General features: G+C 48.5%; 1 protein-coding gene across 2 annotated transcripts in view; it reads left to right on the top strand.

The window, feature by feature from the left end:
• Positions 1-22,876, top strand: part of USP24 (ubiquitin specific peptidase 24) — a 126,013-nt gene extending 103,137 nt beyond the window's left edge. For both annotated transcript variants that reach the window (XM_075556713.1, XM_075556706.1), the window contains exons 52-68: positions 397-547; positions 2,549-2,644; positions 3,184-3,287; positions 5,528-5,641; positions 7,230-7,326; positions 9,784-9,900; positions 10,430-10,522; positions 12,254-12,356; positions 13,579-13,700; positions 14,368-14,481; positions 16,213-16,278; positions 17,921-17,987; positions 19,050-19,128; positions 20,807-20,882; positions 21,467-21,553; positions 21,849-21,959; positions 22,104-22,876. In XM_075556713.1, coding sequence (XP_075412828.1) covers positions 397-547; positions 2,549-2,644; positions 3,184-3,287; positions 5,528-5,641; positions 7,230-7,326; positions 9,784-9,900; positions 10,430-10,522; positions 12,254-12,356; positions 13,579-13,700; positions 14,368-14,481; positions 16,213-16,278; positions 17,921-17,987; positions 19,050-19,128; positions 20,807-20,882; positions 21,467-21,553; positions 21,849-21,959; positions 22,104-22,166 — 1,660 coding nt within the window. In that variant the 3' untranslated portion in view covers positions 22,167-22,876. The remainder of the gene's footprint in view (positions 1-396; positions 548-2,548; positions 2,645-3,183; positions 3,288-5,527; positions 5,642-7,229; positions 7,327-9,783; positions 9,901-10,429; positions 10,523-12,253; positions 12,357-13,578; positions 13,701-14,367; positions 14,482-16,212; positions 16,279-17,920; positions 17,988-19,049; positions 19,129-20,806; positions 20,883-21,466; positions 21,554-21,848; positions 21,960-22,103) is intronic.
• The last annotated feature ends 758 nt before the right edge of the window (positions 22,877-23,634 follow it).

Raw genomic sequence — 23,634 nt, 5'->3', positions numbered from 1 at the left:
TCTTCTCTTGGTGTGTACTTTGCTACGTGATTGTAGTGGGCAGGTTCGGGAAGCTCAAGAATGTACTGTTTGAGTGTAATCTGATAGAGACACATCCTGAAATGAAAAGAGGGGAGTTTTTCTACCCCTCATCTGTCTTCTAGCCATTGTTTCCTTGTAAGACATTAGTTTGTATTTAGAAACATCCATGTAAATCATTCAAGAATTGAGCGGGTTTTTTCCCCTTTACACCTGGAACTGAATTTGTTTTAACTCCTGGCAGTATTTGTTTAAGTGCCCAGCATATACTACGGTTAGGGCTAGAGCTCTGTTTAGATGAGTTTGGCAAGTTGTAACAACTAGGGAAGTGACAGCGACCTTACACCCAACAAACAGTTTTCTAATTCCATGTCTTAGGTCAGCTCCGTCCTCACCAGAAATTTCACCTCAGTCATCTCCGCGGCCCCACAGGCCTAATAATGACCGGCTCTCTATTCTAACCAAGTTGGTTAAAAAAGGAGAGAAAAAAGGACTCTTTGTAGAGAAAATGCCCGCGCGAATATACCAGGTAAGAGCCATATAAAAGTCAAGGATTGAAATCCATCTAAAAATCAAAACTCATTATAAAGGTCCCGAAGTAGAAATACAACTAGCTGCTTGTTAGTTGCCCGTTCATGTTAGTCATTATCTTTTCTACTGGGTTTTAAAGATAGATGGTTGTTATCTTAATTATCTAGAGCTGTTATACCAGAAATACCACAAGTGGATGGCTTCAACAAATAGAAATGTATTCTCTCACAATTTCAAAATCAAAACAAATCGCTGCCATGGAGTCATTCCAACTCACAGCAGCTCTGTAGGGCAGGGTGGCACTGCCCCTGTGAGTTCCCACGGCTGTAACTCTTGATAGGAGTAGAAATCCTTGTGTTTCACCTGAGGAGTGACTGCTGGCTTTGAACTGCTGACCTTGTGGTCAGCAGCCTAGTGCATAATTACACCATTGGAACTCCCTTCTCAAGGTAAGGAGGTTATGCATCGAAATGCAGCATGCCGACTCAAGGGGAAAGCTTTCTCTTTACAAACTTTGGAAAGAAGGTCTTTGTCTCCTTTCAACATGTGTAGAGCTAGCATTTTATATTTCAGGAGTGACTCAAGATACAGCCGAGTCCCAATAGATTATATCCTGCCCCTTAGTATAACTGCTTCCAGTCCTGCCTCATAGACATCATACACAGAATCCGTAGGTAAGACTAGTAAGACAATAATAGCCTTTACTTAGGGAAAGTCTACAGTGTGCTGCATACTATTAAACAAATATCTAACTCTTCAGACACTTGTGCAGTAGCAGGCTTTATTAGTTCCTGTTTTCAGGTGGAAAAACTGGGTGTCAGAGAAGGTATTCTAGACCCGGGATTTATTCACCACCGTCAGACTATCAACCTGGGCTTCAGACCCTGAGTGATCAAAGGCTGGGCCCTTAATTCAGCAGAATTGACTTTTGAGTCCTAGCTTGAGTCTGGAACTAGGGCAGGGCCAGGGCAGAAACTTAGAGAATGCATTCCACCATGGATTGGATTGTGTCTTGTCCTCCCCACCCCAAATAGTCGTGGGAGAAAAACAAGGCTTCCCATTCCTGTAAAGAGTTAGTCTCGGAAACCCAGAGGGACAATCCTGCTGTGTCCAACTATGAGTTGGAATCAACTTAGTGGCCGTGAGTTTGGAGTTTGGGGAAAATACAGGACAACTTGGCTAGGCCATGAGTCCTAGCACTGATTACCCACCGTTTTGTAAACTGATGTAATTGCCCACCATTTGTGATGTGTTGTAAATCCTAAACTCTTAATAGGACAGTCAGTGTGTGGTGGATCGTACCCAAGTCCCACTCTTGCTTACATCATACCTTTTATCTCACAAGTGATGAGAAGAGAGAGCCCAGCACGAGGGGAGGAGGAAGGTTCTGATCACTGAGAAAGAAGAGCCAGGAGCTGAGAACCTCCAAGACCCATAGAGATCTCTTAGGAAGGCTGGACCTGTAGGTGCTGTAAGAAGACAAGGGCCGTCCCTTCTGAGCTGACATGCAGGGAAAGCCGACCCCCAGAGATGGTGCCCAGGATTTGAACTTTTAGTCGCCTTAATTGAGAAATAAATTTGTTTGTGTTTTTAAAAATAAAAATATGGACACTGTCGAAATGACGTTTCACAATAAATATAGCTAGGCCCAGAGATTTTAAGAAAATGCTGGATTCTCTCATTGGGAGAGAGAGAATTGAGCTTTGACCAGGGAAAACCTGGCGTGGTTTGTACTTGAGAACTCATTTACTGTCTCATCCATCGCTCCTCTTGCAGGGGGGAGAGGGGGAGGATTACCCAGAAGGATGTGATGATTTTATTATCATCATTTTGTTTCTGTAGGAAGATTGGCTTCCTTTCTTTAAAAATTTAAACTATGTGGAAAAGAAAATACGGGCTTTAAAGCATTGCATTTTACATGCTTTACCACTGGAAATATCCTCTAAATTTTGCTATTTTATCCTGTTTCTTAATAATAATTACTTAATTTCTTTTGTAGATGGTGAGAGATGAAAACCTGAAGTTCATGAAGAATAGGGATGTGTACAGTAGCGACTATTTCAGCTTTGTTTTATCGTTAGCGTCACTGAATGCTGTAAGTAGCTAGTTGAATCATTGACACTCAGTAACACTCCTCTCAGTGGTTGACATACATTTAAGATGCAAAGAAGAGGTCCCATAAATGTCAGCAGTGTTCCGAGTGGAGGGGCCCGACTGGGTTTCCACTTACTGACTTGAGTGCCAGTTAAGGGTTTGTAAAGAAAATTCCAAGGAATCGTCATGAAGGGATGTCACTGGGTACTGGGCTTTTCCTGGTTTGTCATCAGACACTACTCAGTTGCCAAGTAGTTTTTTTCTCGAGGACCGTGATTTTATGTACGTTGCCAGTAAGGAAAAAGCTTTCAGTCTCTTGGTAGCTTACTTAACATCCTATTTCAAGGGGACCTCAGAGAAGAAATGGAGGCTGTGCCATTTCTTAGCTTGTTTTTAACTTACAAGGAGCATTGTCCATAGTAAATTGGCTAGCTTTTCCTTAGAACATTTGACCATATCATGTCACTGTTTAGTTCCTAATGAAGGGGGTGATGACCTATAAAACCTCTGAAAAAATACTTCCTTTTTTTCTTCTCATAGACGAAATTAAAGCATCCCTTTTATCCTTGCATGGCAAAGGTGAGCCTACAGCTTGCCATCCAGTTCCTTTTCCAGACTTACCTACGAACAAAGAAGAAACTCAGGTGAGCAGGGGTACCTGTTGTACCCAAAAGCACAGACTAATTCATTTGAAGTTGAATTTTTTAATTTTGTAAATCGAACTTTTTCAAGCATTATAGAAACACCAGCTCATAAAATCAGATGGTTAAGACATGACCTGTGTCACTAAGGGAGTTTTACTCTAATAAGAAAAGGTCTGGCCATCAGTTCTGAAAATCAGCCAATGAAATGCCTATAGATCACACCAAAGCCTACAACCAACCCTAGGCGCTGGCTCAGAACTAGGGCCTGTGTAATTCCATCGTGTGGGGGTCACTGTGAGTGAGGCAGGAGTGAACTTGATGGCAGCTAACAGCAATCCAATTAGAAAGATAAATGGAACAACCCACAAAGAATTAACTGTGGTGTGGGGAACAGGGACCGCAGGTGTGGGGAAAGTGGGAAAAGTCCCCTCCAGACATGGGCATTCTTGAAGGTAGTGGGATGTTGGTGTTCGCAGACGGCTTTGAAAGGCCGACAGAAAAACAGAGGGCTTTTCCTAGATGGAGTGGGAACAGGCGCAGCAGGCCACCTTACCTAAGGAGCAGCGAGTGACTAGTTGTGTTTTTTATTGCATGTAAGAAATTCCCTTTCAGGGGAGACGCGCTCCATAAACGATTTTGCAGTGTCTCAGTTTTCAACTGGCAAATGGGAATAATCCTGGTCATTGTATCCTAGTTCTGAGACATTAATGAATCATTATATGTAAAGTTCTTAGACGTGTGCTTGGCACTATGTAGATGTTATGTAACTGTTTTAAAAAGGGCTGAAACTGGAAACGGATGTTTTGCTGGGCACAGAAACAGGTAGAAAACCCGAAACATTTCCTCTCGACTGGTATCAATGAGCTGGTGGCGCACCAGGTCGAAGAGAACTGAAGGCAGTAGCACTTTGTTTCTAAACCGAGGTAGATCCCGTTACGTTCAGAATGAGTTTGAAAAGTAGTCTAAAGGACGTCTGGACGTATCAGAAAACAAACATTCTTTTCACTTTTGAGAAGATTTTATACGACCATCCAAACTCAGACTCCAAAGGCACTAAGGCAGGCCTCCGGGATGGAGAGAGCAGCTGTCTCGTGCCCAGAGCCAGGCATTTTGGGAGAGGTTGGCTACAAAGGAAGGACCCTTCATAGCTTAGTGGGTTATTGGGTTACTCCTTGGGCTCTTAACTGCAAGGTCAGCGATTAGAATCCACTGTCCACTCCATGGGAGAGAGATCAGGCTTTCTACTCTGGGAAACAGTTACTCTCTCAGGTGCATGTTGGATGTGGTGAGGTTAGGGGGTTCTTGAGTGCCAGGTTAGAGAGCAGGAGCGGGCTTGTGCGGGAAGGCGGGGTGTTCTGAGCAGGACCTGGAGACTCTAGCCTAGCCTCTGCTGGTGTCCTTGTGCCCGCCCGACACCCCATCCATTCTGCATGCACGGTTGTTCTGTGAGTAGATGAGCAGAGCGGGAAGAACAGTGGAGCCCTGGCTTACAAGGAGAGACTCGGGGTGAGGGGGCCAGTGCCAGCTCGAAGAGCACTGACATTCCCAGCCGTGCCTCACCCGCTGCCGTGGTGAGCTCCGTGTGTGGAACGATGTTTGGGGAAATGGTGTCGAGGAAACCTGGAGAAGAAAGTGAATGCGGTCGCAACCTCAATTTTAGGTGGACTCTTCCAAAGATATGTGTGAGATCTGTTTTTATTATTTGATTGAAAAAATAACAAGGCTTTTAAAGTCTAGCATTAGGTCAAATAAGGAAATTTGTTTGTAAACTTTCCACATGTTGTCTACACACGATTTCCATTTTATCTTGATCTTTCTTCTGCATGAATGACTTCCGCCCCCCAGAACGTAGACTCCTAATGGTTGTAGTAGTACTATATAATAATATTGACATAGTAAGCTATTCCAAAAGTAGGAGTTTTATAAATGTAAATTAGTTTAGCAAAAGAAAATGCTACAGGTTAGGCATTTTCCCCAAATGAAATTGTTTAAAGAAGATGCAGAAGGTAAAATTGTTAGTAAAGTCTAAGCATCAAGAATGACACCACAAGCAATTCGCACAGAAGGCAAAGCATTGGCTTCTTGGGAACAGTGAACTACCCTAATCAGTAGCCGTTGCGTGTTGAGCTTGCACCTCCCCTGCCACCACCCCACCCCACAAAGGGCAAATGCAAAGGACACCTAGCAGTTCCTGGCGGAGACAGACCGTCATCTCACATTGTTCTCTCTGCTCTTTAAAGGGTTGATACGGAAGAATGGATTGCCACAATTGAAGCATTGCTTTCCAAAAGTGCCGATGCCTGCCAGTGGCTAGTGGAGTATTTTATTAGTTCTGAGGGCCGAGAGCTAATAAAGTAAGTATGAAAACCTTTTCATTCACAGAAACTTGTGTCCATGCTGCAGTGTAAATGGGAAGTTTCTTGTAACCTTTTTTATTTCAACTTGAAATTAACTTCCCGATTGTTACTCGTGGGGAATCTCCTCAAATCACTCTGTCCAGAACACTGCCTCTTGGACCAGACTCCGGGGCACATGGGCCAGCGGAGCGTGTGAGGCAGAGAGGCACGCACTCCCTGGTGGGCAAGCCCAACCCTGCTGCCGCTCTGGGGGCTCAGAAAGACCAAGCCCCACCCCTCAGACCCCCCCTAGTGTACATCACTGTCTACAGTGTTGTCTGTTTGAATTCTGACTGAAAAACAATACTGAGATGTCTCAAAAAAAAAATATGCTAGTAGGGTATTTGCCTACGGCCTGTGAGTTTTTGTAGATTGTGATTTGGTCAGCAATCCAGTTGCTCTAGTCACTCCTAGCCATGCTTACCAAGCCAACCTCGCCCACCCTCGGGGTCATTGGCTGTCCCATGGGGCCAGGGAGGGCCTTGAAACCACAGTGCCCTGTGTCCTTCTCCCCGGCGGTGGCTGTCAGCTCCACCCAGCCCGCCAGCTTTTGCTGGAAATGTCATTTTACCTTTGAGTTTGTACAAATCAGGATCCCGCGAGGTGGACATGTTGTGTTTGGTTTTGTACGTCTCGCACCGCTCCTTGTTCCTTTTCTGAGCAGCCAGTGGTGGGGGTATAGCAGGAGGAACAGCGCTCTCCGTCTCTGATGGTTCCACGAGGACCGAGGAGGAGCCTGGGTCAGAACGGGAGGGCGAGGGAAGGAACGGGATAAAACTAGCCCAAGGAGAGGACCACGGGTGCTACCTGGAGTCCTGTCTAAAGCCGAGGGAGGGTGACACCTCCTCCTGAAAGTATGGGATGTGTAAACTGTTCGGTCCTTTGCCTTCGTTCACCTTTCCATCCAAGTTCACTCTTACATTGGGGTTCATTTCCGGGGAAGAGGACAAGAAGAGGGAAGCCATTGTCAGTGTTGAGGGGTTCTGCTTCACTGTTGGGACCGTGTCCCCCTATTAAGGTGACCAGATTTGAACATTGGTAAATCAGGACACCATTGATAGAACTCATATCCTGGTGAAATAGCCATATGGCAGCCAAAAACCGTATTATACCCTAGCTTGTCGAGCATTCTTTCCCAAAATTGGGACTTTTTAAAAACACCGCAGGACACTGGAAAAATTGTTAAAAATCGGGACGTCTGGTCACCTTAGCAGCCCATAAGCACGTACTAAAGAAAGCTAAAGCTGTCCGGAGAATGGGGCTGAGGCCTTTGTGTAATTTTTCTTTCCTTGGACATTAGCGGGGCCTGTGATGAAAACCCCCCCTACAATACCCACACACCCCGGCAGAGACAGACATGAAAGCAAAGGCAGAGCTGCTGCGGAAGGATCTGAGGCGCCTGTCGCCACGGGAGCGAACTGGCTGCATGTCTTGGGGCAATAAGAGTGCTTCTCCGGCCCGCCTCGGTGCTTGCTGATTCCAGCTGCACAGTTGGAGCGCTAGAAATCTCTTGGTTTCTCTGACACCGTATTTCTCTCTGTTCCAGGATTTTCTTGTTGGAGTGCAGTGTGAGAGAAGTGCGCATTGCTGTAGCGACCGTTCTGGAGAAAACTCTAGATAGTGCCTTGTTTTATCAGGAAAAGGTCAGTCCCGTGTTTAAACCGCCACACTCGTGTGCAAACGCACATAACCAGAAACAGCACCTGGGGTTGGAGTCTGGTTATTTTGCCACATCAGATCACCTGGTTTTCTGATCAATCCCAGTTGTAGCAAACCTACTGTCCCTTCCTCCTCAGTTCCTGGGAACCAGAGTAGCCTCGGGAGTTTAGGTCTGCTTTGGTCTACTTCAGAATTCTACTTTCTAGAATTACCCCCACCCCCACCCCCGTTTTCAGAGTACTGTCTCAGAAGTTTGATTTAGATCTCTGAACTGAGACTAACCCGGGTCTAGAGACTCTAGTCTCGACCAACAGATCTTTGAGCCGCCCCTGGCTTTGTGCCTTTCCTCCTAAGCTGTCTCACTGGTCCAGTTTGTAATAGGTGACCAGTTCAAATAGTGTCATTCCTCTTCGGGCCATTGGCCGAAACAGTTCCTTCTGGTCTCTCATTTCCCAACCTTTTTACTTTTCCTCTAAATTCTTCTTGCTGACTGTGTTTTCTGGAACATGATTTCTGGTTGACAGTTAGACATATGCCCGTGGAAAACAGACCATGCTACTTCTTAACTATCCTCTACTTCCCGAGAATGTCAAATCTGGGGGAGATAAATGACGTACATTTTAAGTCTGGCCTTTCACTAAGTTATTAAGTCTTAGCAAGTAACAGCAGTCACTTCCAACTTTGCTGTTTCAAACAGCTGACACTACATGGAAAACTTTGAAAAATGTTATTTTCAGAACCAATTGGCTCCTTAAAAAATAGTGGCTAGAGGCAGTGTGGCTCAATAAAGCTAGAGGAGTCTGGAAGCTCTCCTTCAGATTCGGTTCCTGGTTTTGCTTGACAGCCGTCAGCAAATTCTTTCAGGGGGGTGTTGCCTGATTCCTGCAGCATTGCCTGGCCTGGGATGTGCTGGTAGAGAGCTGTGCTCAGTCCAGAAGGAACCAGGAAGCCCAGTGTGCCATTGTGGGAAGGACCTAGAATTGTCTGTCAGTTCCCAGAATCAGGAGTAGCTGAGGTTTCCTCAAGGCAGTGTTTTCACTCAGGTGAGACAGTAAGAACCATTCTTCAAGCAAACTTTACCTGGATGCAGAATATACATAATAGAAGTCACTGGAAGCTGCTCTACGGAGCCCTGGGGGCATAGTGGTGACCTCAAGGTTAGCAGTTCAAAACCACCAGCTGCTCCAAGGGAGAAAGACGGGGCCTTCTACCCACGTTAACAGTTGCACTCTCGGAAACTCACAGGGGCAGTTCTACCCTGTCCTGCAGGGTTGCTGTAAGTTGGCTTTGACTCGGTGGCAGTGAGGAAGCTGCTCTAGGTCAGGTCAGGGTGGGTATGCTCTGCCTTCATAGGACCCTGTGGACAGGTTGACTCCCATTGATCTGAGATGTTCCTGGGGCAATATGTCTAAGCTGCATCAGCTCTCCCCGTGGTGTCCGCTGACACACAGGAGAAAGGCGGCATCAGTGCAGCCTCCTGCGGGAGAGTCCGGCCTCGGCAGATCGCGCGCCCCTGCACCCTCTCGAGGCAGGCCTGCGGTGCCGGAAAGGAAGGGTCAGGAGGCATCAACACGGGAGCCATCTGCCTCGGTAGCCCCTCGTTGATACCCAGCTGGTGTATTCTGTCTTTCTTTCCTCCCTTCCATCATGGAAATGGTGCCTCTGGCCGCCCACTTTGAAATTGAAGTGCTGTATGACTGCTAACTTTGACTGTATTTGTAAAAGGATATGACAGAAGGATGGGAGTACTTGAGAGGTCGACGGCTACATCACCGGGGAAGCCTGGCCTGAATCCCCAGTTCTCAGATGGATTTGTAGGGACTTGTCCAAAACCATAGTTGGGGTGGGAGGGAAAGAGCAATGTGATAACCAAAACGGTTTCTAAACAAATAAAATGTTTTTCAAAGCTTTCCATGAGGCGTCAGCGGGCTTTCAAGTAAGTTCCCAGTTGAGTCAATATTACCGTTGTCATTCTGTCAGGCTGTTGCTCTCCATTTGCTCCATTGGCTTGATTTCTAGCCCCTCTGCCTGTGTGTGTGTTTCTTTCCTTTGCATCTGTGATTATGTGAGGAAGCCGCCTAGAGGAGGGAGGGATCCAGAAGTAAGTGTCCGCCAAGCCGCCATCCTTTGTAAAGAGGCAGGGATGACTCTGGAGAACGTGTGACCAGTAGGCAGCAGGCTCGTGCTCTTGACGCTGACATTTAGGGGCAGCGTAGGCCTTCTTTTCCTTTATTGCCGCCTGTAGTACGATCTTACCCTGGAAGGTAGAACTGATCATTCCGGATCTGCTCTCCAAAGCATAGCTCCATCAGTCTGGGACTGGATTGTATCAACCTGCCGTTCCCTTTCGTTCTCCTAGTGATTGATTTCAATGAATGCTGGTACAATGTCCTCCTTACACGCTCTTCCTTCATGTGATTTTGTCTTTCCTCTCTGACCAGTTGAAAAGCCTTCATCAGTTGCTGGAGGTTCTGCTTGCTTTGTTGGATAAAGATGTTCCAGAAAATTGTAAAAACTGTGCTCAGTACTTTTTCCTCTTCAATACTTTTGTACAAAAGGTAAGTGGTTGTTTTCCTGGTGCCGCATTTTCCTGTATGTGTAGTGGATGCGAAGGAAGGGAGCCCACCCTTCAGTCTGCAGAAGTCCTGCTTGACTGGATGCACACCCCAAAGGCGGGTGGGACAGGAGGAGTGGAAAGTCACAAGATAATTCTAGACATTGGGTAAAGTTAGACTATTCCAGGCTTGACACCAGGGTTCCTTGCGTATTCTCTGAAACCCTAGACTGGGTTACATTTGTTTTCTCTCTGGGTTGCTGTTAGTTGCAAGAATTGTGATGCAGTTACGTACGGCCACTAGCCCACGGTAGTAGGAGTCTGCATGCGAGCTAGGGGCTCACCGTGCTGTGCATAGCCACTCGGAAGAACATAAGGCTGTTTGAATGCAAGAGTCTTTAAAACTAGGTTGTAATAAATGTGTTCTGTGTGTAAACCATAGCATTTGAAAAAATAGATGACTCTGTAACTGTTGTGAGGCACATTTCCACCTGGAAAGGACCCTAACCTGTCGTTCTCACTGTCTATGACAGCAAGGTATCAGGGCAGGAGACCTTCTCCTGCGGCATTCTGCGTTGCGACACATGATCAGCTTCCTCCTGGGGATCAATCGGCAAAACAACCAGGTATGCCTGCAGCTAGCTTCCCAGATGGCCTGGCTTTTCATGGTCCCTTGGACCCCCACTGCTGGTGATACGTATTGTTATTCTTAGTACTATATGTACTTGTAAGAATCTTTGGAGTTTAGTTCCTGTTACAGCGTACATGAGCGGCTAGATCCCAGTGTGTACTGCCGAGGGCCACAGGAAGGAGGGAAAGGGAGTTGTTGATTGGGAGCTAGAAGCAAGGGTGGCAGCACTGAAATTTCCCTTCTCCCTAAACCCAAACCTAAACCCAGGGCCAGCTAGTCAGCTCCCATTCATAGGCTTTCCAAGGCTACGAATCTTTATGGAAGCAGACTGCCACGTCTTTCTCCTGCGGAATGGCTAATGCGTCCCAACCACTGACTTTCCAGTTGGTAAGACGAGTGTGTTTCAACCACTGCACCACCAAGGCTCTACCACATTTTTATACCAAAAATAAACCAAGCCCACTGCCATCGAGGCGACTCCAACTCCTAGAAACCCTATGTGGAGTCCTGATACTGTGAGTCTTCACAGGAATGGATGGGACCTCATCTTGCTCTGGAGGCACAGCTAGTGGGTTTGAACTGCCGACCTAGCGGTTAGCAGCCGAAGCTGAACTCACCTGCCTCCAGGGCTCCTTCCACATGTCCTTAGTAACAGTGGGAACAAGGCTGTTTCGAGACTGGTACCGAGACCAGAATTCAGATATGAAATTGTACTTTTAGTAATCTGAATGATGACATTGCAAATAGAGCACTCAGAAAAATGAGAGTTGTTTTGTAAGAAGGGCGTTGGTGATTTTTATATTTTTATATATATAGTGTGTGTGTGAAGCTGGTATGTTTCCCATCATATCTCTTTTGTTCAGTGGATTTAAAATATACACAATGTGATTATGCAGAAATGATGGGTGCTAAAATAAAGAGCCTACTGTGTGCCAGCTAGAACTGGTCGTGTGTCCGACCCCAGTATAGGTTTGCACCATAGGCCATTTTCTGCCCCAACACAGGGCAGAAGTGGAGCACGGAGAAGTTAGGTGGTTTGTTCAGACTTGCAAAGCCCCGTGCTTCCCCCTGTGTGTAACGCATTGTGCCAGGCCTTCTATTTCTTTAGACGCCACGGCGCCGGCTTCTTCTCCCAGCTGCTCTCTTACTCTGCATTGTTAGAAACCCGTGCCAACACCAGCGTGCTCTGTGGGCTCAGTGTGTCGGGCTTGTGTCAGGGACCCTGTGGGCTCTCCTGTAACTGCACAGTTGTGCAGGGCACCTAGAAGTACTGTTGTGGTGTAGCTAGGAAGCACGTGTGGTACTGTGGAGGCCACTGCCATTCTCAGTGCTTCATTGGATCGCTCACACCTACAAAGGCAGAGTAGTCGCTAGTGGCACTGTGCTCCTGTGGTGTGAAGCGATGACATGAGACAACTTGCCCCCATTAACACAACACCGTGAGTGCAAGGCAGGGCCAGGCCTGCAGATCTCCAGCCCACAGACCTTTCCCTGTGTACAAGGGAACAGGACAACCACCTGGCCCACCAGGATAGACATGACGTGTGTGGGGGCTTGCAGAATATGAGATAAACACGATTGAGCCAGCTTAACACCAGTGACGACTTCTTTTGCTTTGACTTCTAACAAGCACTGAGAAATATTTGTGGCCCAGCAAGCCCTGTCCTTTTTCTCATGTTATCTCTAAAACACTAATGCCCACCTTCCTTCTCTTCGGTGGTGTCAGATCCGTCGATGGAGTTCAGCACAAGCCCGGGAATTTGGGAATCTTCACAATACAGTGGCATTATTGGTTTTGCATTCTGATGTCTCTTCCCAAAGGAATGTTGGTAAGTTTCAACATCTGTATACACCAGGCAAATGAAGAGATACTGATTTGGTGTTGCCTGGAACGGAGAGCACTCAGGCTTGCAATTCAATGGATATCACTTGGTTCTCCTTTGGCCACGTGACGTGCACACAGCACATAAAAGCTTGTATTTTGATTTGTGTTAAACTTCGCCTTACTTTACTAATTTGTCACATTAGATTATAGAGAGTGAATCAATCATTTATCAAGGGGAAGGGCTACGTTAAAAGCTTTCTGTTTTCAAGAGCTCTAGGATTCAAGATTGGTCCACAGCCCATTCATCACTGTAATTGGAACAGCTGATTTAGTGGGGAAACCAGCCAAGGCGTGGGTTGGAGTGCCCTAGCCACACAAATTTGACCCAGCCATCTGACCTTTCTAACCAGAAATCTTTAATATTCTAAGAATATTAAAAATAAAACATCTTGGCTCCCCACAAAAGCAGAACAGAATTTTAAGGTACCTTGGTGTCTTGGACTTCATAGACCCCTGCAACGATCGCCCTGAGGTACACCAGAAACGGCCCCTGGATGGAGTCTTCTCAGAGCGAAACGACAGTTAAGCTTAGCTACTAACACAAAGGTCTGCCTGAACCATCACACTCTTTTTTCAGAAGTTTATGCGTGGAATCACGTGGGCAACAGCGGTGGAGGTCAGACAGGAACCGTAGGGAGCAGCGAGTTCACGGTAATGAGGGCGGAGAGCGCAGGAGAGAAACATGAGCGAGCTAGCTATGACGAGGAATTGAGGGTCACAGATTGTGCTCACAGGAACTGTTGGTTGGGTGTATGCTTTACTGGGCCATATTCTCAGCAACAACAAAATAAATGAACCTTAGAAGAAGAAGAAAACCTGAGTGTACGCCCCTGTTTTCCCAACAAATGGTGACCCCCTTTTCATCCGCGTCGATTTTGCTTGGCCGTGATTTGAGGACAGTTGTGTGAGGAACAGAAATGTGTTGGTCCCGTGTCTGTCCAGAGGAAAGTCTGGCATTTTTTTAATTCAGAAGGTATTTTGCCTCTTTCAAAGATAGTCTTGGGTCAAGGAGAGCAGGCCCACAGTGGCCCGGCGGCGTGCCTCCTGTGTAGACACACCGAAGGCCCAACATCGGAGGGTCAGACTGTCTTAGCAGCACCTGTTTCATGAAATGTCTCCTAGTGAGAGTGGTGTGTTTTGTGCTTTGTTCCTCTGGTCTCCTAAAGCTCCGGGTTTGTTTAAACAACGGCCGCCCATCAGCATTGCTCCCTCCAGCCCTCTGCTGCCCCTCCACGAGGAAGTGGAAGCCTTGTTGTTCTTGTCCGAAGGGAAGCCTTACCTGTTAGAGGTATGTACCTGTTACGCCCGGCTATTGTGCTGTGTTAGTGATTGTGTCCTGCGTAAGGAACGAGCCCCTTTGGCCATTGATTTCGCCTGGCCCCCTGATGCAGAGAAGCTCTGGCTGCTCAGTCGGCTGTGAACCGCAGATCCGCAGCTGCTCCCGGGAGGAAGACGAGGCGTCTGCTCTTAGTAAACCTTCAGAGTCTCAATGTCAGTGGGATTGGTCTCTGGCGTGCTAAGGAAGAGCGCAGTGTGGCCTGTCCACAGTCGGGACCCTTCTCTCCCGGAGCTCCTTGTGACTGGAACTTTCTGACCCTCGTGTGTTTCTGGCACTGCAGTGACCTGCACCCATGCACACCATCGCCTGCTGGTTTTAAAATTATAACCCACAGTGCTGTGCTGTGTACCTCATTTTGGTTCTTTCTTGGATCTGTGGTTACTTTAATCTCTCAGGGGGCATTGCTTTAGAAAATCTGATTTTCACAGATCATTTCAGACATGTTCCGGCACCCTGTCCACAGACCCCTTGCAGATAAAAAAGAAGAAAAAAAGGTGGTGGGGGGGGGGACCCCTGCTGGAGGCACTGTTGGCGATACTGAGTAAATGCCTGTGAAAGCCAGTTAGCCCGGCTGTAACATGAGGAGCTTAAACTGCCTTTGCGTCTCCCCCTGCAGGTCATGTTTGCTTTGCGAGAGCTGACGGGCTCGCTGCTGGCGCTCATGGAGATGGTGGTGTACTGCTGTTTCTGCAACGAGCACTTCTCCTTCACCGTGCTGCACTTCATCAAGGTCAGGCCTCGCGGGTGCCCTGGACAGCCAGAAAGAGCTCGCTCGAGGCTTTTCAGAGAATACGCCTTTGTTCCAGGCTTTAGACATCCCCCTAATAGCCGTTTTTCCTCATTATATGTTTTTAACGTAGCTGTGTTTTTTAGAATGCAAGGAACTGAGGAGTGTTACAAAGAGCTCATCCCACCATGTATGATAATCACTGTGAACATTCCTGGGGCTTGACTGTGTGTAAGCTTGGGTCTTTTTCACTTGACCTCTGTGGGTGTGCCCCTGCCGCCTCCGATGTACCATAACGTAGCCCCCCATCCCCTCCTGGTGCTCCCTGGGTGCCATGGTCTTCGGGTGGCTGTTAGGAATAGCAGTTCATCACTACACAGTGGTGGTGCTTGTATAGCAAATGGTTTATTTTTTACCCCAGTTACTAATCATTTCCCTAGGCAACATTGTAAAAACCAAAAGTAATTTTCCCCACTTTCCTAAATAGAGTTAATTACAGTGATGGTTGTGACTGCTATGAGGTCCATTCTCAGCGGCCCTCACAGGACAGGCTAGAATTGTCCCATCGCGCCCCACCCCACCCCCACCCCCACCCCACCCCCCGTGAGCAGCGTGGCAGGTGAGCCGTCAAGCCTGAGCCACTGTGCCGCCAAGGTTTCTCTTGTGATTGAGAGTAATGAGCTTCTTAGACGTCACTCCCTGGACACAAATATGGTTCCCAAGCATGTGACTGTTGAATTTCTCAAGTCTCATGCAGTAGATACTGTTACTGCACTTGGAAAACCTGCGGCTCAGAGTCAGCCACTAGCCCACGGCCACACTTTGAGACTTGGCCGCTGTCTTGTTGACCAGCTTTCCAGAGGTATAGGAAAACCTTTAAACTTCGTTGTTCCTACTTTCAAATCTTCATTTTTAATTACGTAGCTGTACATGACTGTTGTTTTCCAAAAACTAAAACATACGAAGTCCACCCTAGCTACCACCATCCTCTTCTCTCCCCGCCCTCAGGGGCCCCCAGCGGCCCAGTGGGTGCTCCCTTGCTAACCCTCGGTACTGGTCTTTATAGCCTTGGTAGTCAGGCTAGTGTTCCACACAGGCGCCCGTGAGTAGTTGGGTGTGTTGGTAGCGGTGCATAAGCACCTCCGTGGACTGCTGCGGTGGCCCGGGGCTGTGTCCCCCCTGTGAAGCAGTCGTGAGCACGCGGTGAGGGATTGTATGCAAAGTGCTCGGTGGGTTCTGAGCCTGCTACTCCGGGACCGCGTGCGTGTCCTGACCTCACTTGTGGAAGCTCACGGAGGACTCGGAAACTCACAGCCTTGCTTTCTGCGTCCGTTGCACCGGGGAGGGGGTTGTAGCTCATGGGCTGACTTTCGGTGTGCGTGCACCCACCTCAAAGCCCTCTCTCTCATTGGCATCCGCATGGCTACGCTGTCCTTTGCCAGAACTGAATAGGATGCACATAAGACAGAAGTCTGAGTCTTATCGGTGACTTAGTTTGCTCCCCGTTTCTTCCCTCCCCCTCGCTCCTCGTTGGTGGTTTCATAGTAATGTGTCAGAGTGCTGCTCCCAGCTCTGACACTTGGGGAAACTGTCTCCTCGAGAGGGGGATTGAGTTGACCCAAGTGAAGCAGATAGTGCACGCGTGGGACGTGGGCCCAGCGTGACAGATTCTCCTCCGGCGTGCTTTCCATTGAAGAGTGATTGGATTATCTGTGCTTTTAAAAACCATTTCAGAACCAACTAGAAACCGCACCCCCGCATGAGCTGAAGAACACGTTCCAGCTCCTCCATGAGGTCTTGGTAAGTCGTCGGTGCTGGCTCCCTGCTTAGTCATCGTGGTCACTCTTGCTGTTCTTTCTGCTTATTTGGCCTATGTCCCCGTGAGGATCCGCCGTGCGCTTTGCATGTTGACCCTGAGGTAAGCGGTGAGAAAGTCCACCTCATAGGAGCTCAGTTTTGCGAGGGAGCCAGACAAGTACGCAAGCAGTTGCAGAGCCAGGGAGGAAGGAGTAAGGATTTGTGGTTAACCTTGTTGCAGCTTTGCTGTGGACAAGGCACAGTGTTACCCACAAATAGCTATCTTGTTAAACCTCATACTAACCCCAAGATGGTAAGACACCATGGTTATATAAAACACAATCACTTATTTCTACCATAATTTATAAAAGCCTTTGAAGTCTACAAGGTGATTTTACAGTTGTGAAATACAACCCAATTTCAGAGATGTGAAACTCTGGGGAAGGACATCACTTACAAGTGGCAGGGCCAAGAGCTGAGCCTGGCGCTGGCTCCCCAGCCCACACAGGCTCTGCACACCGGAACCGCGCAGTGGAGAGCATTGTAAGTAAATGGATAGCTAAAGCAAGCGCACACCGACTGTGGCCTGGGGATCACAGAGGGCTTCAGGCGCTGGGTGTAGCCTTTTGCTATAGGCCCACATGCCAGCCTATAGGTTTGTTTCGGCCCACATCCCATTTTTCTCGAACAAGGCATGTGGTGTCCACCTCCCCACAGCCCTCTCATTGTGGTCACTGTGGTCATGCTTGGCTCGACGGCAGTGAGTTAGTTCAGTTCGGAGTCAGCATTGTCTTTGTGGTCTCTGGGCACTCAGCATTCGCAGTCTCTGCTGCCAGTGACAGGAACCGTGGGAGGGTTTTCATCGAAGGGTGGCATGGCCCGATGTGTGCTTTAGAATGGCCTCTCCAAAGGAGTCCCTTTGCATGGCAGGCTAAAGAAGGGAACATGTGGGGGTTGGGAGACCACATGTGGAGTCGATGGCAGTCACCTGAGGGGGAAATAACCAGGCTTGCCTTTGGAACAAGCAGCAGGGATCAGAAGGCCAGGCAGTACTTCAGAAAGTGAATGAAAAGCTTTGGGTTGTTTATATATGTTAGCGAGAGAGACTAGCCCAAAGACTCCTTAAAGGGAGAGGGGCCTGTGTGCCTGTTGGAAGCCAAATATCTAATACAGGTCTTAGGACAGAGCAAGCCTTCCGGCTAAGGAAACCCATTATGCATGCCTTTAATGAACAAGCTTCTGTGTCCAGTTCCTTTGCCTCTTTCTGATACTAGTACTGTCACAGACTAGTTCCCAGTAGCGGGACTGGCTCTGTCAGATCAACGTGAGCACATGTACCGCATACTGTGCACACACAGTTCATTGCCAGCCCTCTGCATGCCTGTAGTAAAGCACGCTTTCATGGATGTTTAGCAAACAGGCCATGCCTTTATGACCTGCAGAGAAGTGCACATGGAGTTAGGCGATCCATAACCCATAGGAAATGATGGATCTTCAGAAAGGGCTCGTCGGTGTTTTCTGCTGTGAAGTACAAGGCGGTGACATTTGTTGTATTGGACGTGTGCAGTGAGAAACGAAGCGGAGCGAGTGTGTGGGATGCGTGCCCCTTCTTTCCTCGGCCCACCCTGTTCCCTTCCTTTCGCAGGTCATCGAAGACCCCATACAAGTAGAGCGAGTCAAATTTGTGTTTGAGACCGAGAATGGATTACTAGGCAAGTGTGCACACCCCTTTCCTGACGGTCCGCCCCTGCTGCTCTTCCAGCCGTCGCCCAGCGACTGCGGCACCACAAGTCGATGGGGCCCCTGGAGCCACAGTCTAAGCCAGAGAGAGATCAGGCCACTTGGGGCCCTTTGATCCATGTAGTTCTCACCGTCCTCATGTCTGTCCTTCTAGTTCATTTGAGTCATTTTAGATTCTTTTTAGGTATTTATTAAAAGGAAATCCAGGGTTCCTATATGTTGCAGAAGTAGCCTGGTGATGCTGTGGTTTGAGTTCAGCTCCTCACAGAAAGGTCAGTGGGTCAAGCCAGCCAGCCTGGAGAAAGATGGGGCTGTCTGCTCCCGTAGAGATCCAGCCTCCAAAGCCCTCTGGGCGGTTGTGCTTTTTCAGGCAGGGCCCCTGGGGCCAGGATTGGTTCGCAAGGACAGCCTTCCGGCCTTCCGGGCCGCTCCTTTACAGTGATGCGTGCTACTCCGAGCAGGCTCTCAAAACCTTTAGACTGTAAGCTACCGAGCACACGTCTCGCAGCCTGTGCATCCTTGCACAATAGTGGAGGCTCCGTAAATGTGGGGAGCGACGCTGATGGTCATAATCGGCCCATCTGGTAGACGACAGGCTATGGAGAAGCTTAGAGGTCTTCAAGGAGATCATCAGGGGGCCTAGTGTACTGGGCTTTGGGCTGCTAACCACGGGGCCAGTGGTTTAGACCGACCAGCCTCTCCACGGGCAGAAGATGGGGCTGTGTGCGCCTGTAAAGAGTTCGTCTCGGGGACCACATGTAGGTGTCTGTGAGCTCGGTGCCAGTGGGCTCTGGGGATTGAGTGATCGCTCAGGGTAACTGTCAGTCCTTTCCAGTTCTCCTAGGAGTGAGGTTTTCACCATCCCTGGTGTCTTTAACAGTAGTGTTTCTGCCTGCCTGCTAGAGGTGTGGGCTGGGGATCGGTCGAGTCGAGCTTTGCGTTGTGCTGATCGGGGTGGTTCACACAGGGTCACGATCGCAGCAGGCCCCCTTCCGCTCCGTTCCTTGTTAACCCTCTCCTCTCCTCTCCCTCAGCCCTGATGCATCACAGCAACCACGTGGACAGCAGCCGCTGCTACCAGTGCGTCAAGTTCCTTGTGACGCTTGCCCAGAAGTGAGTACTGCTTCACGTGGTCCAGTGCACAGGAACGCCTGTCCTGCCTTAGAGCCTAATGAGTCTAACTCTGCTTGCCATTTGCTTGGAAAGTGCAGAAACCTCGTCCCATAACCTCCAACGGGATGAAATGAGGAGCGTTCCAAAACATGGTCTCTTTCATGATTGTAGCCACCTGCTCTTCCACATTGAGTCCCCAATTTTCAAGGTCTCCTTCAAGAGAAGTCATGTTGCCTGTAGCCACAAAGCCAGGATTGTGCCAAGAACTTGTGCTGCGTTACTGCACTTGCTCTTTGTGACGAGTGTATGAGGCTAGGTACTGCCTTCTGTTTCTTATCATAGCGGTAGTATTGGAACAGAGGTTGGTTGGAAGCAAAGTGGAGGGTTAGCTAGTTCAGCTCCCTTGTTTGTGCGTCGGCAAGTGAAACAGGGCTGGTGATAACCCAGGGTTATTGAGCAAGCCGTCATTGGCTCTTTGACTAACGAAAGCTCTCTGACTCAATCTGTAGCAGGGCTTTCTAAGCAGATATGAGTACACAAGAGCCCCATACACACAGGTGTTATCTAAATGACATACTGGTGCATCGTAGACACAGGTGGGTATTGTTCTATCGTCACTGTTGGTTCATTGATTAGGCTTCATAGTGGCAGCATACCACCATCAGTATCTGCCTAAAGAGTGGCATTTCTAAGCAGTTTGGGGACAGATGGTATATATCCGACAGAAGCAGATAACTCCGTTCAAATATCAGTGAAAATAGTAAAAAATCAAATACCTGTGTACACTTCATAATCATAACACATCTATCATACAAACACATCAATGGCAGTATCACCCCCATAGTCTTCCTAGGTTTGCAAACGAGAATATACCGGGGAGGGGTGCCACTGCTCCGAGTCCACAGTTCACGAATGTTTTCTTCCTTCCTTCACTCCTTTCTTAGCCTTGAAGTCACAGAACGTAAAGACTGACTTTACTGCGTCCAAGAGTCTGCACCATTTGTTGTGGGTTTTTGTGTTTTGTTTTCCAACTTTTTCTCCACCTAGAATTTTTTTGTTTTGTTCTGAACTTGGAGTTTTGTTTTGTCCTTTTGGCAGTTTCTAAGTGTGCAGTATCGTTCACTGTATTATGCAGCCATCATCAGTATCGGTTTCTAAAAGCCCACCATCCCAAACAGGAGCGCTAGCCCATGCCCTCCTGAGGACCACCGATAGGCTTTGATCTTTGTGTGTCTGCCTGCTCTCAGATAGTTTGTAAAAATAAGATCATGCAATATTTGTCCTTTTGTGGCTGACTGACTTCATTTAGCATCGTGATTTCAAAGTTTATCTGTGTCCTAGTATGTATCAGGGCTTTGTTTTTCTTCATGATGAATGATACTCCATTGGTTGGGTAGGTCCCATTTTGTTTTCCATTGATTTGTGGATGAAGAACTCAGAATTGTCATAGAGATGAGTCTTGGGAGTCAGATAATCAGAGGCATGTCACTGTAGACATACCTTTAGGTGCCTTTGGAAAGGTAAGCCCTTGAATGTATTACCTGTTCACAACGAAAGTACAGGAAACTGGATTTCCATGAAAACAGCACATGTCACAATAAAAGGCCCAGTAAGTTAAACAAACGTACACAGCTGCCCAGAAAGCATTTCGCTGATAAGAATATTCTCCGATGACCAGGTGTCCTGCTGCTAAAGAATATTTCAAGGAGAATTCCCATCACTGGAGCTGGGCTGTGCAGTGGCTACAAAAGAAGGTAACTGAATTTTGAACGTCTTAGGCCAGCAGTTCTCAGCCTGTGGGTCACCCGATTCATCGCAGCAGCAAAATCACAGTGATGAAGCAGCAACGGAATGACTTTATGGTTGGGGGGGGGGGGTGTTCACCACAACATGAGGAGCTGTATTAAAGGGTCGTGGCATTAGAAGGTTGAGAACCACTGTCTTAGACTGTATCATAGGATTCGCTAAGAACCCTTCCTATTAGCAGGCGAAATCCTCTTAATGTAGAGACGGGGCCCAGAAGCTTTTCAGACTTCACACGCTGGTGTGGTGTAGTTGATAGCTGCCTGTAGGTGTTGCATTTTTGCGTGAAAGCATGAGGCTCCAGGGCACACGGGCTGGAAAGGAAGGGCTCTAGAAGAATTGTTATTTTGTGGAGGCCTTGACAGTGATCAGGAACCTTCCATGAAATCATCCCCTGGTGTGGTGGCAGGGCTGGCTCGTTTCATATCCACGTTCAGCTGTGTTGTAGATGTTGTCAGAACATCTCATGGAAGAGACTGGAGCCCTGGGAGGGACGTTCGTCTCTGACAGCCTCTTTGACCTCTTTTCATCCCAGATGTCAGAACATTACTGGACACCACAGAGCAACGTCTCTAACGAAACGTCAACTGGAAAAACCTTTCAGCGAACGATTTCCGCTCAGGTGAGGATTCCCTTTCTAATGGTGGGGTGGGCTTTTCACTCTGTGGCCTCAAAAAGAGGGGTGTGGGCTGCACAAGAGGGCGCTAGCAGGCACAGCTGTTGAGCCAGGGAGAAGATTTCCCGGAGTGTTTCCACTCAGCAGAAAGGAGCCCGGCCCTGCCAGTCTGTTCCCGGCGCGGGGCCAAGGCAGAGCTGGGAGCCCTGGTGGCTGTGGGAGCCCCACTCAGAGCACCCTGGTGATTGCTGCTGCTTCTGCACACCCCATGACTCCCTTCTTGTGTGCGTATCTCCTGCAGGACACACTGGCATACGCCACAGCTTTGCTGAATGAGAAGGAGCAATCAGGAAGCAGTAATGGGTCAGAGAGCAGTCCTGCCAACGAGAACGGGGAGAGGCGTTTGCAGCAGGTATAACAGGCCGTGTGGCTGTGCGGGGCCCAGGGGCCCAAAGTGCTGCCCTCCATTTGTACAGAATGCCTTGCCTTTGGAAATTCACCACGCGCACAGGCGGGGAGGGGTGAGTGTGACTTGAGCTTCTCTTTCTTCGCCCAGGGCTCTGAATCCCCCATGATGATTGGTGATTTAAGAGGTGACCTTGATGATGTGGACCCGTAGAAGAACATGCAGTCAGCAGAGTCAGGGGATGCACACCACCTTTTTGAAATCAGAATCTCGCCTCAGCCCTTCCGCAGAGCCTGGAGGTGGAGCTGGGAACACTCCCCAGCAGTGGGCGGCCGTGTTGTTAAGAGGAAGCACTCTGGCCACTCGGAGGCTCAGGAGCTGTCTGGCACCAGGGCACTCGGGCATGTGGCTCCGCTCTCCCGTGGGGATCCCCACTTTGGTGGAGGTTTTAGGAAATAAAGCCGGCGGCGGCGGGCTTTTTGTTACATGAGCAAACAGGAGTGAGGGCGAGCTGTTGCTTCCTCTAGGATGCTTACAAATGAAATACCTTTGGTTTTTATATTAAAGAGAAAAACAAAAAAGCAAGCTGCCTTTAGATGTGTGGGGGCAAATTTTTAATCTTGCAGTAACATTGAATAGGAATATCTGATTTAAACTGATGTAAAGATGTGCGATAAAGTTCATTTTCATGGTTGTACAGTAGTAGTTACGGAATTCTGTTTACATGGACCTTTGTATTTAATATGTCTCCCTATTTGTACAGAATCTCAGACCGGTGTGGATGGCTTCTCTGGGCATAAGCGTGGGTCTCACTGAAATGTTGCCATGATCAAAACTTGGAAATGATTGTTGTGCTCTTTAAGCTATTTTTCTGACGTCATTTGAGAGTGAGAAGAGCAATAAAAACGCTGTGTTCTCCAGAAGTACAGGGTGCATTCTTCACATGGGTCCCTCACAAAGCTAGGAGTTTCCCCCACAACGAATTTTAAATACCAAAATAACGAGCACTTTAAGGCGCGATTTTACTGCAGTTTGACTTTTTAACACTCGGAGACACATTGAATAAACTGTAGTCTTGAATCACATGACCTGCAGTCATTAGCTTAAGCCCAACCCTCGGTTCCTGGCCCCTGGGTACCGGTTGTCCGCGGGGCTCCAGGTCTGAAATGGGCGACGCATCCTGCATCCTGCGTGGACCTCGTGGCACTTTGACCACAGGGGAGGACCATGAGACGTCATGTCTCGTTAGCCCTGCGAAGACAGGGGCCAGGCTGAAGGTTTCTTCTTCCAGAAAGTAGTCGACCCACCATCCACTTAATTGTATTTCCCGAGTGTGGCCATGTGCATAGGTCACGGATTTCAGCCTGGAAGCCAGCTCCTGCAGGGGTGGGGACCTGGGCGTGGCGGTGACAGTGTGCCTCCTGTGCTCTGTGCGCCCTGCGTTGAGCTGCAGACCTCCGGTTCCATCTTCTACCTGTTTTTTTACTTGCTTTGCAAGAACGAGGGGAGCCCTGAGAAGTGCCAGGTGCCGCTGCCACTGAGCTGTGCCAAGTCAGGGTCACAGCCAGTGCCTGGTGAGCCTTTTGGTTCTTACTGCGTTGTTGTGTGCGGACTCCCGGGCAGCAGCATGTCCCCTGCAGGCTCACGATGCCTGTTGTCAGGCACACAGGAATGGGGTGGG

The sequence above is a fragment of the Tenrec ecaudatus genome, chromosome 1, assembly GCF_050624435.1.
Source record: "Tenrec ecaudatus isolate mTenEca1 chromosome 1, mTenEca1.hap1, whole genome shotgun sequence".
Lineage (NCBI taxonomy): Eukaryota > Metazoa > Chordata > Mammalia > Afrosoricida > Tenrecidae > Tenrec > Tenrec ecaudatus.
Note: the sequence above shows the minus strand (reverse complement) of the source record. Positions and strands in the feature narration are given on the sequence as shown.